This window comes from Alosa pseudoharengus, unplaced genomic scaffold, assembly GCF_046254945.1.
Source record: "Alosa pseudoharengus isolate Yale_2024_CS ecotype anadromous, Long Island Sound unplaced genomic scaffold, YU_APseudo_1.1 YU_APseudo_1.1_scf_4, whole genome shotgun sequence".
NCBI lineage: Eukaryota > Metazoa > Chordata > Actinopteri > Clupeiformes > Clupeidae > Alosa > Alosa pseudoharengus.
The window spans coordinates 34572395-34591316 of NW_027468774.1; the positions used below are offsets into that span (position 1 = coordinate 34572395).

Consider the following 18922-nt stretch of genomic DNA (forward strand, 5'->3'; position numbering starts at 1 on the left):
TCATTCATTAGCTTACATTCCAGTAATATTGTATCTGACAACAGGTTTTTCAATGACTTGCTAAAATAATGCAACTGTATAAGACAATGCTTATAGCACAATAGATCAACGATGTTTACCATTATCGATCCAAATGATCTGATGGAACTACCTGCAATCATTCTAACAAAACACATTTAATCTTTCGTGGGTAATCTTTATTGCTAGTATTATAATATGTTTCATAACATACAGCTACAGACTTTAAAATATCCACTGACATCAGTGTCCATGTTATATGTGCCCAACCCAGCATTACAACGGGGGTTCAAGTGAATACTTGCAACTTAATACTGGGAAAGCATTGTGTTAAGACCAGTGGAAAAACACTGTCAACTTTCTCTGGCAGCATTACATAATATACTGTGTTTGCAGTGTAATCTTGTATGAAAACTTTATCAAAACATTACGAAAATATCAGCAGAGTTATAAATCCAACATTCCCCAACAAATATGTTCCCAGTTATTATCTACAACGTAGATAAAAAAATAAAATAAAAAAAAAAACACAAAAATATAGCAACATAGGCGATTTAGCTGGAATGAAAGGCTCATCAGCAAAGAAGGCCTTGATCATACTAAATACAATGCTTAAAGTAAAATGCACACAAATTATTTGTATAATTGACAGTACAGTGCAAGTAAGCCACCATTTCTAATGTCATCTCAGGATGTCTTTGCCTTTTCATCATCAGGAGATAAGACGCCTCTGCTCATGGAATTCAGACGCCTCTTGATGAAGTGCCCCACAAGTGTTTGTGGCCGCTGTTGGTAGCCGTGAAGGACTTCATGAGAGCTGCTCAGCTGATCTCCCTTCTGACGATCCAACAAAGTCACACACACCACTGCCGCTACAACAAAATAGATAATTCGACTGTTGGTATTTAGCAATCACTCTGGCTATAAATCCATTATTTTAACATAACATTAAAACAAGAAATGCAAATGAAAACACGAAGAGCTGGTTTCCTGGACATAGATTAGGTTTAGTCCTGGACATAAAGCAGCAGCACTAAACAAGATTTGCTCTCTGGGTCCCCCTACAGGGTGTCTTTAAAGAGAACATCAAGATCAACACTGAAAAGGCTCTTCTAGTCTAGGACCAGGTTTAATCACTGTCCAAGAAACCAGCCCCAAAAGTTCAGGTTTTCCAATACTAAGCAAATTTGTAAGCTAAAGTAAATTTGAAAGTATTCAAGTATACATTTTCTAAATTCAAGTATACATTTCCTGCTGCTTATTTCGTATGATATATCAAAAATGGCCAAATTTGTTAGAATACACAAACTGTCCTACCTTCAAGACCGCTAAGTTTACACATGGCAGCAAATACAGAAGACTCCATCTCAATATTGCGGACTCCTGCAGCATAGGCTTCTTTGAGATAGTTCTGTTTGTCTTCCTCTGTATATGAGCAGAAGGCCCCATCCAGCCGGGCTTGACCTGAAAGAAGCCACAGCAGACGTGAACGTATGAAACAACCTTACAGTTTATCCTAACTGCATGTGAGTGTCTGACTGTGGCGTAGCATTGGGCGCTCTCCTTCCCCCCTGAATCTGTTTAACATGCTGTTCAATTACGCCATGTTTCTTGTTCAAAATAGCAGAATGTGAGCAGGTAAAAAAGAAAAGAAAAACAGAGCATCCAACAAAAGTTCTGCTCAAAACATCACGCCATATTACGCTGCGCAGCACTGTATCACGTTGTGTCCAATTAGGACATTCCAACTGAAAACAATGCAATCAAACCAACGTTGCCAACGCTGGCTCGCACTGTATGCAGTTAAAGGTGCTCTAAGCGATGCTGGGTAACGTCACTTCTGTTGACTTTCAAACAAAACAGAGCTAGCTCGCTACTTTCTCCCCATCCCTCCCGTGCTGCTCCCATGCAATTGAAACTCTCCTAAACGTGCATCTCATCTGTGATTTGCTGGAACAGTTTGTTATGTTTTTATGGGCTAGGTTTGCCCGGGCTGTTTTTGTTGCCATTTTTGGAGCCTGGGACTGTCCACAGAGATCGCGTTTTTTTACAGTGTATTCAGGACACAGACAGCTAGCGGTGGGTTAGGTGATGTTTGCAGTAAGTGACAAAATTGGTCAAGGGCATTGTTGAGTATTCCTTTACTTTTATCGACATAGTGCTAGACAGATTTTTCTGGTACAGATTTGAAGACAGATTTGACTTCAATTAATCTGTATAGCGCTGTGAAAACATTTGCCAGCATTCAGTCCAGTATCTTTGACCACCCAAGTATTTAAGCAGGTGATCATGAGGACTTGTCTCACTTTTAATCAGGTAATTAGAACCAGCAAATGTAGCATTTATAACCCTCCAGCTTCATTTGAGTAGCTTACCCTCATAAAAGTCCATTGTGCACATAGTGTTGCCAATGACAGTTTCAAATTCATCCAAGTCTTTACTGCACTGGAGAAGCTCTTCTGCCAGGTCAGAGTCTAGATCAGTGCTCCGGACCACTGGCTTTCCCAGAATCACTTGCTCAAAGCGTGGCAGGAAACAGGCATCCACGGACTGTTTGGTGATAACCACAGTGCCGGGTTTCAGGCCTGAAAGAAAGCAGAAAAATACACCAGTATGAGGAATTCATTGTCAAGGGAGAATTAAACCTATAAGCCTCCCACAGCTAACTATGTAAAAAAAAAAACTAAACTGAGAAAACCTAACCTAAATCTTACACAGAATCCCTATAAAATGTGATTGACTTGGAAATAGGTCTAGTGTATGTGTGTGTTTGTGTGTGTGAGAGAGATTGGCAGAGCCTAAGAGTATCAAGTATCAAACCTTCTCCACAAACGAGACCAGAGGGAGTGGCTAAAGCAGCCGTCTTGTCCAGTCTTGTTTTACTCTTTGGTTGGCAAGGAAATCCAACACAAAGTCAACCCAAGATGCCACGGTGTCGGTGTCACTGACTCACCACATGTGGCAACAAAAGAGTCTGTCCCTAATTGTGAGAGTGGCCTCTCACTGGCTGTCCTAATTGTGAGCCATGAATGAGCAGGGCAATTGTCTTTTACCCAACTAGCCACATGTAGTGACATCACAGAAGCTCCGCCTGTCTGTCTGTCTGCTTTCCCTATCATGTGACCCAACCTAGAGTCTACGGTCAAACGGGGGCGCCAAAGATCACAGAGGGTGCGCTAAGCTCTCTGCTCTGATCTTGTGAGGTTGCCAAAATTAGATATGCACATTTTAAATATACATGAAAATAATATACACTCACTAGCCACTAATTGGAAGACCTTGCTACTAGTGGCTTGGACCCCCCTTTTGCATTCAGAACTTTCCTCAGAGATTTTGGTCCATATTTACATGATTGTTTGAGTTACTGTTGCCTTTCTATCTGCAATCTGTCCATTCTCCTCGGATCTCAACAAGGCATTTTGCTAAGTGTACTGCTGCTCTCTGGATATTTTCTCCTTTTCAGACTATTCTCTGTAAACCCTAGAAATGGATGTACGTGATCCCAGTAGATCAGCCCATCTGTTGCCAACAACAATGCCACGTTCAAAGTCACTTAAATCACCTATCTTCCCCACTCTGATGCTCGGTTTGAAATCCAGCAGATCAGATCATCGTGACCATGTCTACGTGCCTAAATGCATCGATTGGCTGACTATATACTTGCATCAATGCGCAGTTGAACAGGTAAAGCGGTGAGTGTATATATTTATTTAACAAGGTATTTTTAGGCCCTAACTCAATAAATAGGGGTGTTTTTAGAGGCCACACCTTTGTGAACTGTCAACAACCTCTGGGCTGCCCTCTCAGTTTTGTCAGGTCAGAGATAGAGAGAGCCGAATAACTCATCCATTTACATCCTCATTTTTCCTGTGGTCAAAGTTTCAGTTTTTTATGAATGTGACATGTCTGAGAAAATGGGGGGCAACAACTACAAACTTGAACTTTTATGAATGTTTGGCTTTATCTCGGTAAAGGAATGACAAGGAAAGTTTGAATATGCATGAGTAAAAACATGTCACAATTAAAAACTAATCTTCAGAATCTCTATTGAACCATCGTCTTTAAAGCGCTCATGTCATGGAATAAGTGTTTACGATGATATGATAGCCTATGATATTTGTGCAAAAATAAAATGTACCTATTCCGCCCGACGTTCCAATTCTCAGAACTGTGACGTCCGTACAGCGAGCATGGTAGAGGAGTTTGATTAGTTCATGAAGCATGATGGCTATTGAGGGAATCCCCATTCCATGCTGCAACACACGAGGAGTGTAAATATAAAAAAGGAGGGGACATAACAGCAGGTTTAAAAATGTCCAGCTAAACCTACACCATAGAATGTGAGTTTAGTGTCAAAATATCAGTAAATTTAGCATGAAACAGTCAGACAAAAAGAAAAAGTGTCGTCATCAAGGGGAAAATCAAACGTGTGTACATTTCCTTACGCTGACTGAGAGCACCGGTCCCACTTTGTACATGGCATAGCGGTCAGTCCCTGCACAGATGTTGGGGTAATCAGCTTTAGGCTCAGCCATGCCCAACTCATGACCGATGAACTCTATGAATGCCTTCATCCTCCACGGGCTGCCACCTACACATACAAACTATGAAAATACAATATTAGAAAAGAATTAGAAAACTACATCACACTAAATTTTCAACAGAGAGATAATCCTCTATAAGCTCATTGTGCGTGTTACTTACCTTGACATCTCCAAACATGGCTGGCAAATCATGTGTAGCCGTCCCCAAGTTGAAATGGTAAAGTATATCCTCTTTCATGGCATCCAAATTAGGATTGTGCACAAGTACATTACTACAGCTAATATAGAATATAAACAAATGTTTCAGGGCAAACAATTACTCCTTTCCAAAATTATAACACTTTCCGAGTAAAACCCATTCTATTAACTCAAACATCACTGACCTGACTGACTTAAGAGTTTACAACCTCCATCAGTCTATTGTTAACAAAGAGGGCTGAATGCAATAATATGCTATTAACCAATCTACAAAGCAATACACCTGCACAAATAAACCTACTGAAGTATTATTAATCTACGTGATCTGGCGCATGAGGGCAGTGAGTGCGTTAAGTAATTTTATGCATTTCCTCATTCTAGTAACATGTATTGATAGAAAAAATGAATGTATACCGCACGGCACATAAGCATTTTAAAGAGATTTAACAAGTTAAGAAAGAGATAACACTTTTGATTGCCGTCCCAGGTCTCATTATTTTCAAAACTGATCATAAAACACACCGATGTAATTGAACGGTAGCCTACCTTTCCCCTCCTTTTGTCTCATCATTAAAGCCCGGTGTCATTTTTCCTTTGAAAACAGAGGCAAGTGGTCTTCCGGATGGATATTTTTGCCTGCAAGCAGACCGCTGATGAATAGGCTACCACCACATCTTCCAATAGAGTAACGTGCAAATTGCCAAACGTGCTTATGGTCTGCCAGCATTGGCAGGAGACTAAAATATGATAAAGTAATTATTTACCTGTGGCAAGAGCAGACGACGTGTGTCCGAAAAACTGTTTTTTGTCAACAGTTACGTACAAAAATTGGTTGAATGAATGCACTTTCGTTTACTCGATTTTCTCTCCGTTGTTCAACATCCGCTTGTGTCATTGACAGTGAAGCCGAGTACATTTGGAGTACGTGACAGCGCTCCCATAGCCTATAAAGAAAGAGAACGGAAGCCATGCTGTTTGGCCGGTAGCCCTACCGGTTTTCTCGTGCCATTGCGTTTAGCCTAGACCTCCCTGCTGTCACTGGTTAGACCTAACTGGAAATTAGAAGCAAATTATACTAGTCTTCTGTCAGTGTTCTGTTCTGTCAGTTCTACTGAGCACTGCGCTCTGGTTGTATATGCATGGGGATGAAGTATATGTTGTGCAAGCACAATATGTTCAAGAATCCTGAATGAACTTCATTGTAATAAATAAATCACGACTATGCAACAATCATTTGGAATAATGCGTTTTAATCATGGTGCCAAATTGTCAGAGGGATGACAGTTTCTGACGTATGATTTGGATAGCATATCAGGGTCACTTTTCTCACTCAGTCTCTTCCCAGCCACATGTGCAAATTAAAAAGGGTCTGGGTGTAAATCAAAACAAAAGTAAACAGTAGCCGAAACACCTGCCTGTGATGGCGAAGCTCTCTCAGATAATCCAAAAAACATGTGCACTCTTGCTGATCAAACAGTCAACACACCAAAAAGAAATCAAAAGAAAGTCTTACAGAGATGAAAAGAGGCAAAGGGAAATGTGAAATTCACAACATTTACCACAAACTATAATAAATAATAAATACAGTTACAATACAAATGACACACCCAATCAACAGTTATTTACACTTAAGCACGCAATGTTTTGCAGTCTAGGAGAGTATACAAAACAAACAGAAGCGGTGGTACTGTTGGCAAATCACCCACTCAACTCTAAAACCAATCCACAGATAAAAAGGATCTTCTACCTTTGTTTTCTCTTTTTATCCTTTGCTAGGCACTAGAAGAAAAAAAAAACACATGTTAAAACTCTAAGTTACAAAGTGTTTTGATAAAAACGATCACAAACAAACCAAGATTACACCGTTCCTCAGCTCAGTACAACCGTTCACTCATTAGCGATGCACGGAATACATGAATTTGCATCATAAAAACCCTTTAAATGGGTAAACTTCAAAATAGCCTGCATTCCTTTGAATAAATATTATATTGTACTGAACATAGCTGATATCTATCCACTTGAACAGATAGTAAGCACCTTTTGACTGATGTGTAAAACCATTCCTGTTGCTTGGTCTGCGAATGCTGGTCACTTGTTAATTTGTCATGATGCCAAGAAACATTGCAGCGCTTACAAACTCCAGTTCTTGATTCTTGGGTAACCAGTAAGATTATGAGTGTATATGCGTACACTAAATAATAACAACAAGGAACTAAACATCAGACTGTTTTTAAACATAAAACTGAGTGATATACAGAAAATGGGCTTGTTTCCCCAGTTGTCGGCACACTAGTCTGGTAAAGGGCCTTGACACTATAACCATAACATTTTCCTTTCTATGTCTATGCCGTAGCCTTCTGTCTCAATCCTCTAAAGTCTGTGCCATCTTGTAGGCCATACTTCAGGTCAGCATGATCTCAGTTTTTTCTGGTGCCAGGAGGCTGATGATGGTTTGTTTAAGATTAAATCATCCTCTTATGGTTGTGCTTGTAATCCAATCTCAGCACAGTTAATTAAACTGATGGGAGAACCAAACATTACCGCAAAAGATTTAAACCTGCACTGATATCTATACATCAAAGTCAACTGGACTATCCCTTCCCATAGAACTAGTTTGATGGCTACTATGACAGTTCAGTTACGATAGTGTTAGGCCTAATAAAGGAATAATACATGTGCAAAATAGCATTGCCTCCTGGTATTGTCAATCTGCAAATTACAAATCTAAAGAGCATGCACTGACATACATATATTTTTCCCATTAAGTATCTACATTATATGTACATACTGGGCAGTTCCAGTGTTATGGATGTGACAATTGGACTCATATTGGTAAAAAAAAGGTTTTCTACAAACTCTGTGAATTTTGAAGGAAACTGCCGAAACTATGATATATGTAGCATGAAGGAGACTTGAATGAACACAAAAAGTGTGTTTTTGAAACTATGCGTCATTTTCGTAATGCATTATGTAGGAAAAACTGGCGTTATGGATGTGACGGTTTCACGTTATGGATGTGACGTGTCTGAACCAGTCCTCGACAAACTACATAAAACACATAATTAAGTAGTGAATTTTGATATGAAACAATTGAAATAGTAATCATGAAAAACTAGCGATGAAATTATTGCTTCCTCAGTGCCCACTAAGATCCACAGGAAGAATCAGGACAACAAGTCATTTAAAATATAAAAAAGAAATGTATTTTTTTCTTTTACAGTCATCAATTTTGGTCAGTGATTCCCAGGTTACTGAAACACCAGGGAACATGAAACTTGGTGGCCACTCCCCTAAATAACTAGCCCTACCTCAACCGTTGCACCCAAGATAACAAAATATTTATGGTATGTTAGTCTCAAGAGCCCGCATCAACCTAACCCATACCCACTCATTTGTGATTTGCACACATAAAGTACATGCACGCGCACGTGCACACACACATGCACACACACGCACATGCGCACGCACACACACACACACACACACACACACACACACACACTCGCACACATACAGACAGGCAAGCACACACATACAGACAGGCAAGCACACACACACACACACATGCACAAACACCCACCCACATGAATGCAGACACATAAACACACAGGCACGCATACGCATGTGCGCATGCAAACACACACACGCACACACACACATAAACACACAAACACAGGCACGCATACGCACATGCACACACACAGACACACACACACACACACACACTCTTATACACAAAAGCAAACTCACAGCACACACTCATTTACATGCACATGAGTTGCAGGAGTAGGAGATGGAGACAAATTGACAAGCGTGATTTATTTTTGCGAAGAGAATATGCAGGACTAAGAGGCGGTCATATTTTGTACCGCTATGTGGTACATCTAGTTTATTGCTGCCCTTACTTATGTTACTCTGTGGGTATTAGCTACAGAGGACCTGACACTTATGCTGTCATATCGTGTCACATTTAAAATTAAACTGAGTTAAGCAGACGTGAACGGCAGACTGAACAGATCTGCAACAGAAGGAGGTTTCTATGTTAACTCCAGCTGCAAAGTCAGCCATCTTCACTAGCTAACATGATAATCCAGTTACTGTACAACAACAGTATGACAGTTACAGGAAGATAATCGCTCAGATTTTCGTTATTAGGCCACTTGAAAATAGGCTATGGCTAGGCTAATCACTGGAGGTATTTTAATATTATGTTTGTTTTGCTAATGGTTAGGCAAGGCCTCCCTGAGGTTTTGATCATCCTAATAATCTTTAAAATGTCAATTGTAAACACTAAGTTGAAATGCGTTGAAACTGACATGCCACCAGAACAGACGTTTTATCGGCTTTGAGGTATAATAAAGTCCCCAGTCTTGTAAATTCACATTATGTAACATCCATAACGTCACATCCATAACGCACCATTAAAGGTTTTAAAAGTAAGAAAGGGGCACAATTTGGTCATCACACTTTACATTGATATAAATCAGCTTTGCACAGACACTATGGACATTGTCGCATCAACACTGTATGTGTAGCATAAACTTTTCCTATAAAACGTTATGGATGTGTCATGGCCATGGAACTTGCTGACTTAAAAACAAAAGCCTTACAAAGGAGGAGTTGTGCTCTTAAAGGCAAGCTGAGCATAGACATTGCTCTACCATTCCCTTGTCAATCTGGAATTTGTCAAATTACACAATTTGTTTGAACCTTGGGTCCATTTATCCACTTTTTAAATATGTATAATATTACCATGGGAAAAATGTTTTTTCTGTATGGTTGCACACCATAAATATGATGTAAAAAGTGTGTCATTCTCCATCAAATTCAATCAGATCAGTTACAAACAATAAAATATAGGCCTAAATGAAGATTTTAACAACAGTTCTATTTGCGTTTGCACAACTTTTTTTTTCCATGGTAAGGATGACCTTTGCATGGAATTGCCCTACTACATACAGTACATCATTCTCAGCAAGATTATAGTGCATACGTAAACGTGCTAATTACCAACCATTTCGTTCGAAAATTCTAAAACAACAATGTTTTTTAATACTTCAAAATAACATTTGATAAATTAACCTTACATTTTTCAGTAGCCATAGGTGTGTAGATTTGAACAAAATCTGGTTTGGTTCTTACCGGGCTTTTACTGCCTGAAATATCCGATTTTGTTTACCACGCTTGGAGTTTAGTGCTGGGCTGGTGGCTGCCTATTCCCAACCTTTCTCACGGCACATTAACGGTTAGCCCGAGAATTCTCGTCGCAAATCAAAATTCCACTGGAACTCCAAGCGGATTTGTACACGCAGCCTTACAACACTGTTTACAGCTCTTCGAGTCACGGTAAAATTTAATTTTTGGTACATAGCTAATTTACATACACTTATGGTGTGGGTTCTTGTGTTTCATTAGGAATCCGCCGTCTTGATTTGTATAGAAATTAATATTAAGTGACACATACATGTAAGAGGTTGGAAATACAGGACAGTTGGTAATATCTGATGTTACGATAGCACATTACCTGGACTTACAGTTCCTCTTTTCCAGCACACGTATTGCAGAGAATGAGCCTTCGGACATCCTGGACCCTCTAAACCAAAAGACAAATAATGGAAAAGACATATATAGAATTTGAACACAAAAATATATCCAAATCTGCTTTGGCACAAAAATATACCTACATCTGCTTTGACCTTATATTGGCAAACAAGCCCTCCAACTGTCATAATAACAATTTATCACTGCAAGGCAGTGATCCAGAAACATAAGATGCAAGGAGCTGCTCTGAAACCCAAACAGAAGTGACGTAACCTAGCACTTCCATCCAATTACTTTTTTATTATATTCATTATGGATTGGGATCAGCTGGGCTTAGGGAGTCAGTTACAAGCTTTACTCCAACTTACATTGAAAGTGACTTCGTCAACTAAATTATATGTGCACAGTAAGAGAGAGAGAGAAAAAAAGCTAGTGAGCGGAGCGCGAGCGAGCGAGGAGCGGAGCGGATGGAATTTTGTTGGAGTGTGGAGCGCTTTTTAATTTAGAGGCCGGAGCAGCCGCTCTGTTCCGCTCCAATTTCGCTCCGATACCACTCACACCACGAGTCTGAGGCATGCCCAAATCCAGCCAGGAGTCACGTCTTCGTAATAAATCAAAGACCGTTACATTTAAAAAACAGGATGTTGGCCATAGTAATGTAACGGAATACGACTTAGCCAGCTTGGTTCGGTAGCCACTTTCACTGACTAGCATTCATAATCAGGGGCAGCGACATAGCCCACGAAAACAGCACACACTAGGCACGTCAAACACACACACATACACTACACACAGGCGTACAACTGTAGTCCGGCCAGGATATTGCCATTTAAAAAGTGAAGTTGCAGCCCTCAACTGATGTTGATGTTGTGTTTTGTCATGTCATGTTGTGTTTTGGCCTGATGCGCCACCCTCTACTAATCACAAAGTCAGTAGTGTTTTGGCATCCGGGTTGGCAACCTCGAGTCAGGAGGGAGGAGGAGGGGATACACCGCTCTACAGTAATTTGAAAGTGATTGCAGTACCAGTTTTGGCCAAAATCTTACATATGGTTCCTTTAAGTAAAGTTAGTGAACACTTATCAAAATGAACGCGCACACATGTTTGAGCAGGAGAGAATATGCACACAGGCATGCATAGGCTACTTGTTTTCTTTTACTCGGCTTTCTATATGGTTGTCAGCACACAATGTTGAGCTAATTCACTAACTCAATACTCATGGATATCACAAGTTTAAACAACGAAAACAGAAAGGATGGAGGCAGCAAAGCTAGAGGACCTATTCAAGATGGGCAAGAACAAGGTTGGCTAAGCAATTGGTGTGCTTGTCAGAACGACTGCATTACAGCTGTTTAAAGCCAGACGTTACAGTACGCTATAACACAACTAAAGGTAGCTTTAGCCTGTATAGGGCTGTATAAAGTTGCCCAAATGAATAGGTAATTGTAGACGTTGTTGTTTTGTTGTTGCATTATTGCATGTGAATGTTGTTATACTATGTATGCACGAACCTAAAGGAAAAATACTGTCCACGCGTGAACGTTTTGTTTTTTTTAGGAGCGGGGGGGGCGGGGGGGTGATGGGTGTGCGTACCATAGCATTAATTCCTGCAGGCGCCCCTGACTACACATACAGGGGTGGACTCAGCCCCCCACACAAAAAGGATCACACACGAAGAATACCTAAAAGGGTAACACGCTACACTAAAACAGGGACATTAAAACAGTAAATAAAGGCATTAACACACACAAACAACCCCCAGAGTTCTCCCCCGTATCCCAGAATTCATTGTCCCAGAGTCCGTAGTTTAGAAAGGAAACTGAAAGTCATAGGGCGTACTATTCCTACAAAACAACTAGATACTAACAATGTAGAGCAAGAACAACTATGTGGTGACACTCTTCCAGTGAGATTTATTTTGGAATTTAAGAAGACACATTTCGCGTAAACATTGTGTGTTACGGAGAGCAAAGAAAAACGTGAGCAATTTGAATACATGCTTTAAGTAAGGCTGAAGTAAAACTTAGATGCTAAACCTGTATTATTTAGGCAATTAATCCCATTGATCCCTTTAGTTTTAGACTTATGTGTAGGCTTTTGACGTTGCCAAGCTTGTTCATTGTTGCACTGTCGGTGTTGCATTAGGCTATCGTTTACAATACATGTTCTATGAGTGACATTGCCGTTGCTCTTCGTTCTTTGGGATTTAGGTTTTCATTGAAATAGTTGCCAATTAATTTACCGTAAAACTTCAAATAATCGCCGAGTCCCTAAGAGACGCCCGTCTCTTTTAAACGCCTGGCGTGGCTACAGGTTTGGGTTAAAGGCCGGTCTCCAGTAGAGGCCTGGTCTGTTTTTTAGTTTCAGGTTGTATTTAATGTTCTAAAACCAGTCAGATCGTCTGTTTAAAGATTCGCAATGACACGAAACCATTACAGAAAGGAGGTTACAGCAGTGTGAATTAGATGTTGCACGTTGTTACAAGCCGTCGCAAAGCATTCACATGTCTGGTCACAGTTGCAAGGTTTTAGAATGTTGCATCAAGTTGCTGCTCATCTCATTGCGAATCTTGGGTGTGATTTGGGCTTAAGTATGGCGCAGACTGTGCACGTTATGATTAGATGGCATTAAAAGACTATGGTGGGGAAAAGCTAGAGTTCCAAATTGTATAACTTTTTTTCCAATATGAACTATGCCTATATGTCCGACTTCGTCATCGTTCAATTCATCCCTTGTGTTAATTTGCGGATAGGCCGATGGTAAGCTTGTTTTTATGCTGGCAACAAAACCAGAACGTTCGCGAACGTTATTCTTTATTCTAAATGCCATGGCGATAAAGAGAAAGAACTCAGAAAAGGAATTTACCTTAGACTAGGCTATATCAGAGCCCGTCTACGGACATTCTCTGGCTATATAACCTACTGAAATAGATTAATGATGTAAAGTCAAGTGCGCTTCTATGGGACTGGTGTGTGCGCGCACAGTTTTTATTGATGAGTCGGAGTGGCAAGTGCTGCGCATAGTTGCAGTGGAATGTGGCTGTCCATGTGGCATTATACAACTTCTCACTCTTAGACCTACTCATACACGGCGGTAAAATGGCGTATTTAGCTGTCTAAATTCGAATCATATGCTGGGGGAGAAATCGTCGGACATCCATGATTATTTTGTTATTCAGCACCCCTGGTCAAAAATATGTTCCCGTGCGCCTGGAAGTAGGCTATGATTTGAATGTAGACTATTGTCAAATTTGACAAATACAAAACGGGAGAAACAGTATGGTTCATGCTCTCTCATGCTGTTTCATTCCTGCCGAAAAGGAGGGAGAATGAAACATTAAGCACGTTCCACTTTTGCATAAATAATTCCTGAACGGTTTTGGTCAGGGCTGATAATGCAACTGTATTTGACAAAAGACCGATATAGGCTATTTGCTAGTGACAAAATATGAGCTTTCAGTGTGATACGATCTCTTTGTAGATTACGTTTAATTAAAACATGTTTCATCTGTTCTGGCTATCCCAGCTATTTGGCTCTTACTGTATCTCACTCAATGAACAACATCTCAACATGAATGATGATCCGTAATTGTCATCAGATAGCCTAGTCATATAGGTAGACATTCAGTGTGTTTGAAATATTTAATTCGATAATATTTTCCATCTTTGCAGAGGAAAAGTTTTGTGTAAAGGGAATTAAAGGCCTGTCTCATATAGACGCCTGTCTCTAATACTAGCCGGTGCAGTTTGGCGATTTGGGAAAATAAAAGCCCGGGCTATTATTTGGAGTTTTACGGTAGTCAACATCTAATAGATTCATCGTGGCAGCCCTAGTTTACAAACTGGCAAAGATAATCTCTGAAGAGCCATGTGCACTGACAAAGTAGGCCTAATATCACACAACTTCATACAAATACTAAATTATATGTGCACAGTAAGAGAGCGAGAGAGAGAGAGAGAGAGAGAGAAAAAAAAACATCCTCACACTATAGTACCCAGAGCTAGTGAGCGGAGTTCTTTGGGATTTAGGTTTTCTAAAGGTGACAATTCGGCTTGTAGATTATTTCTCCCTCTTTTAAATTGGAGCGATCGTGTAGCGATTTCACTGGAGTGGGAGGATTTTGAAGTGGAGCGGGGAGGGAAATTGAGCGGAGTGGCCTGATGTGAATTTGAGCGGAGGAGCGGCCTAGTGAACAGCCACCTGAGCGGGGAGCGGGATATTCGCACCGCTCAGCTCCGCTCACTAGCTCTGATAGTACCCGTGGGTTTTTTAACCAAAAAAAATTAATTTGGAAACTGATTTACAGTTCACATCAGCTATGAATCAAACGGCGTCAGAGAAATACTTTAGAAGCGCCAGTCTTGATTAATGCAGCCCATAAAACTCCCTTCATCCTCTTTCTGACCTTCTAATGACAGACAAACACAGAGGACAACAGTAGCAGCCAAAACATTAACTAAGCTCTGCTTAACCAACCACTGACATCATATGAATATGGAAACAAATCTGAATACAATTATCTAGTGATACAATTTGTAAACATGGGGGAAAAAATGAAACTCTTACTGCCTTGTCTAAAACAACTGGGTGTTCAGGTAGAAATTCAGGCCTTCTTCTAGCCATGGGAGTGCTGGCAAATTTCAGGAGAAATTCCCTGCTATAGGATATCCTTTCTGAAACCGAAACTACACAGAATTAGCTCATAATCTAGAGGAGAATGTACTTATGAAATGTTAATTTATTTTAAAGCATTTATGTTAATACTGATCAAAACATCCATACCTTTCTTTGCAACAAGATTTTTGCTGTGTACTTGAAGAATTTCATAAAACTGCTCCACTTCAATTCTATTGAACTTTAAAATAGGAATACAAAGACAAAATGATTAGTGTAACAATATCCATTTTAAGGTCCAAAAAGCATTGTTTCGAAACAAGGTATAAATGTAGATCTTACAATCTAGATTTTTAAATATCCTGAGAATTTCCACTATCTCTATTAACAAATATAAATAAGCTATTGCTCTTGGATGTTTTTTTTATAATGATCAAGCTTGTTTTATACATGATTACACAGAATGAAGTAAAATGTTTCCGCCATACTGGGACTCCATCAGTTAATAAGCAACAGTAATATTTCATACACATAAAACATCTTACTGAGGTGGCCTGTGATGCAAAGGACTCAAGGTCAGCAAATCTGGGTTGATCTGTGATAAAGCAAAAACAGGTTGGCATTCATTTCATATTTCGTATTCTTAAAATAAAGCGAAGACAGCTTGTTGTGCAATGTACATTAATGAAACAGTGTATAGAAACATTAATGCACATGTCAATTACAGCGTGCCCCTTCACAGATAGATCCATGTGTATACACATATACCCAAACAAAACTACTGTATATATAGTAGGGAGCTAGCCTGACGAGCCAGACCCACATTAAAATGTAGGGTCTGGGCACTCACCGTTCGCAGTGCTCAGTCCGAGGGGCGGGATAATCAGTTGTCTTTCAAATTCCCTCAGCACGCAATAGGACATCGCTATGAGTCCCATGCGTTTCCAACCAGCCACATACCTCTTTTTACTGAACTTAAACAGGGTGCCAATACTTGTGAAAGGAACTATACATAAAGCTAAAAATGTATTTCTAAATACATTAGAATAGCACCAAGTAACCACAGAGCGTACCTCCGTCAAGGCCCAACAATTCCCTCAATTCAATATTAGCCCCCTCAATACTTGCGCCCATGTCTGTAAATTGCCTTCATCTTGCAATGTTAAAGGCATCCTAGTGTTAATTTCGTCAGACGAGACGAGAGGAAATATGTTCGTCAACGACCTTTTTTTTCATGACTAAGACGAGACGATGACGAGACGGCAGTAATGTCCTGAAACACTAACTAAGACTATCTTAAGATGCATTATTGTTGACGAAAAAAGACGAGACTAAAATGTTTTGCATGAAATAAAAACTAAGATAAAATCTCTCTTCATTTTCGTCTACAAAATGAGAAGACAGAATATCTAGCTGTTACGTTTTCAAAATATTCCGAATGAGTTCATACTCAACAGCTTTCCTGTAGGCTAGTCTACGTGCTGTTGCTGCAACCCTGTGGCTGCAACACGAAACTACATGGAACAAGAACACTGGAGATTTCTGCCAGAGTTAGCTAAGCTTTATGCCACAATGCTACATACCCAGAAGTTGAAGCTTCTCTCATACAAATTAACATCCCCCAGAATGTCCATCCGAAAATGTTCATCATGTAATGTCAACTATTTAACTAGTTAGACTGATGATACAAAGTTTGCTGACAAAAAATCAGAATGAGTAATTATAACAGACGAGTAGCCCTGTGGACACACAATATTGTTGGAAAATTGAGATGTGTGAAACACTATTTGACTCAAATGGTAATCAGAAATAATTTGTTATAAAAAAAGACTAAAATGTGTTGACTAAAACTGACTAAGACTAAGATACCTTTAGTTTTCTTTTGATTAAAACTAGACTAAAATGACGACACTTTTAGTCGACTAAAACTTGACTAACAAAAATGATATTTGAATGACTAAATATGACAAAGACTAAAAAGGACATTTCGTCACAGGACTAAGACTAAGACTAAATTAAAAATAGGTGACAAAATTAACACTAAGGCATCCAATGTTATTTCAGGTTTATTTCCATTTCCTGACTCTCCCTACAGTTACGGAGTATTTGTACTTCACACAACTGTGGTAAGTACCACTCACAGCTTTCACTCTTCCCCCTGGACATGGTACATGTGGATTAGTTTACAATAGGGCTGCAACTAAGGATTTTCATAGTCGATAAATCGGACAATTATTTTCTCGATTAATTGATGAGATGTTTGATTGATAAAATACCAGAAAATGGTGAAAAAATCTCAATCATTGTTTTCCAAAGCACAGGATTATGTCTTCAACTGCCTTGTTTTGTCAAGTTTAAGAAGCTTCAGTTAGAACATTTTGATGTATTTCCCTTAAAGAATGACACAAACCAATTAATCGATTATTGAAATAGTTGGCAATTAATTTAGTCAACATCTAATAGATTAATCATGGCAGCCCTAGTTCACAAACTGGCAAAGACAATCTCTGAAGAGCCATGTGCACTGACAAGGTAGGCCTAATATCACACAACTTCATACAAATAGTAGACTATTGCACAATTGCTGTAAAGCAATTTGTGATTCTTATGGTCTGGGGTAGAGTGAAGTTGCAAGGCTGGTTTTCCAAGGACGGGTAGGATCTGGCGGTCCACAAATTATAATAGGTTCATCCTGGCCAATATATGCCCCCATCACTAACGTTACACCATGATACAAACAGACGGGGATAAAAAGCTGATGGAGATAATACCTTCATTCAGGCGACGAAGTGGCCTGGCTGGCTCAAGGTGCTTCATCCGCCTCCTTGACACTTCCATTTTTTCCCCTGATTGCTAGAATGCTGCTCAACTCTCAAGGCTGTTCAAGCTGCGTATTGAATTAATGGAATTGGCAAAAAAAAGAAATCAAAGTCAATTTTATATAATCAATACGTGTACGTGCAACGTATAGGGCACATGATGAGATATACATAGTAGTGTATATTTACAACCTCATACGAATGTAGTATAGGGCAACAATTGCTATGTAACGTTAGTGACAGTGGGTAGATTAACTAATTCGAAGTGGCATTCTGGATGCAACATGGATTTCAGCCACTAGGACAATCAAGTGATAAACCTTTCAAACATCGCTAACGTTAGTTAGCTAACACCAGGCACGCGACCGAGGTTGTTTATGTAGCTCTCCTCGTTGTAGACAAATTGATGATCAAAGCAGTTTAATATGAATCGCTGCCATGCTTGTCACATATCGTTAGTTGCAATAGTTGAACAAAATCATAATCACAATCACACTGAAGTGCCGATGTAAGCTAGTTTGCGTGATGTTGATGGCGAACTTGAACCACAAAAAAGTACTGGGTGGAAAACTTTACATTATGAAGCCATGTGCAACAAATTGCCATCGTTCACACGTTAATCAAACGAACACTTCAGGTAACAACGAGAACAACTATTTATGAAGTTTAACTCACATGATGTATTTTCTCCATCCACGAGACACTCACACACCCTCGCCGGGTCACTCACGCTTCACCAACTAGAATGTCGGCGTCTTTTTAACACGAGCTTGCGCTGATGCTGGTGGCTGGCAAGCTCGTGACACTGCTTTCCAAAGTAGAAGTGCATGGAATGAAATCGGACGCGGTAGCCTAACCGTTGGTGTTGATTATTTTGTCTGATCAGTTTCCATAAAATAGCCAGCAGCCAGTGGGCAGAACCAATCAATTTCCAACTGAAAAATACGCTTTATCACAACTTAAAAAACCGGCCATCTCCATATTTGTCATGTGATATGCTTTTATTTCAACGTTTTCCATTATCTATTTACATATGCCTATACAGGAGCCAACATAGGGGAACGGATTTAAGCTCATTAAATCCAGAGTCATAGAGAGAAGTTTTCTCTATCACTGATTAAATCCACACACACGTTTGTATCTCCACTCTGGAATGTTGCAGGAGACGGCTACAGGTTGGCCTGGATC

At 39.8% G+C, this 18922-nt stretch overlaps 2 protein-coding genes across 3 annotated transcripts; both read right to left on the reverse strand.

Moving 5' to 3' along the window:
- Nucleotides 1-157: 157 nt before the first annotated feature.
- upp1 (uridine phosphorylase 1) lies at nucleotides 158-5687 on the reverse strand. Its single transcript, XM_076265989.1, has 8 exons — nucleotides 5525-5687; nucleotides 5307-5396; nucleotides 4723-4840; nucleotides 4464-4622; nucleotides 4157-4271; nucleotides 2394-2603; nucleotides 1336-1482; nucleotides 158-890 (listed from the first exon to the last, which is right to left on the reverse strand). Exons 2-8 carry the CDS (start codon nucleotides 5345-5347, stop codon nucleotides 706-708), a joined length of 975 nt encoding a protein of 324 aa, XP_076122104.1. The 5' UTR covers nucleotides 5348-5396; nucleotides 5525-5687; the 3' UTR covers nucleotides 158-705.
- Nucleotides 5688-5990: 303 nt separating this feature from the next.
- gra (granulito) lies at nucleotides 5991-18916 on the reverse strand. Of its 2 annotated transcripts, XM_076265991.1 has the most exons (8): nucleotides 18410-18916; nucleotides 17687-17802; nucleotides 15461-15510; nucleotides 15084-15156; nucleotides 14868-14974; nucleotides 10295-10353; nucleotides 6508-6539; nucleotides 5991-6221 (listed from the first exon to the last, which is right to left on the reverse strand). In XM_076265991.1, exons 2-7 carry the CDS (start codon nucleotides 17751-17753, stop codon nucleotides 6533-6535), a joined length of 363 nt encoding a protein of 120 aa, XP_076122106.1. In that variant the 5' UTR covers nucleotides 17754-17802; nucleotides 18410-18916; the 3' UTR covers nucleotides 5991-6221; nucleotides 6508-6532. The 2 variants fall into 2 exon arrangements, with proteins under 2 accessions (XP_076122106.1, XP_076122105.1); XM_076265990.1 differs by having other exon boundaries at nucleotides 5991-6539.
- Nucleotides 18917-18922: the final 6 nt, after the last annotated feature.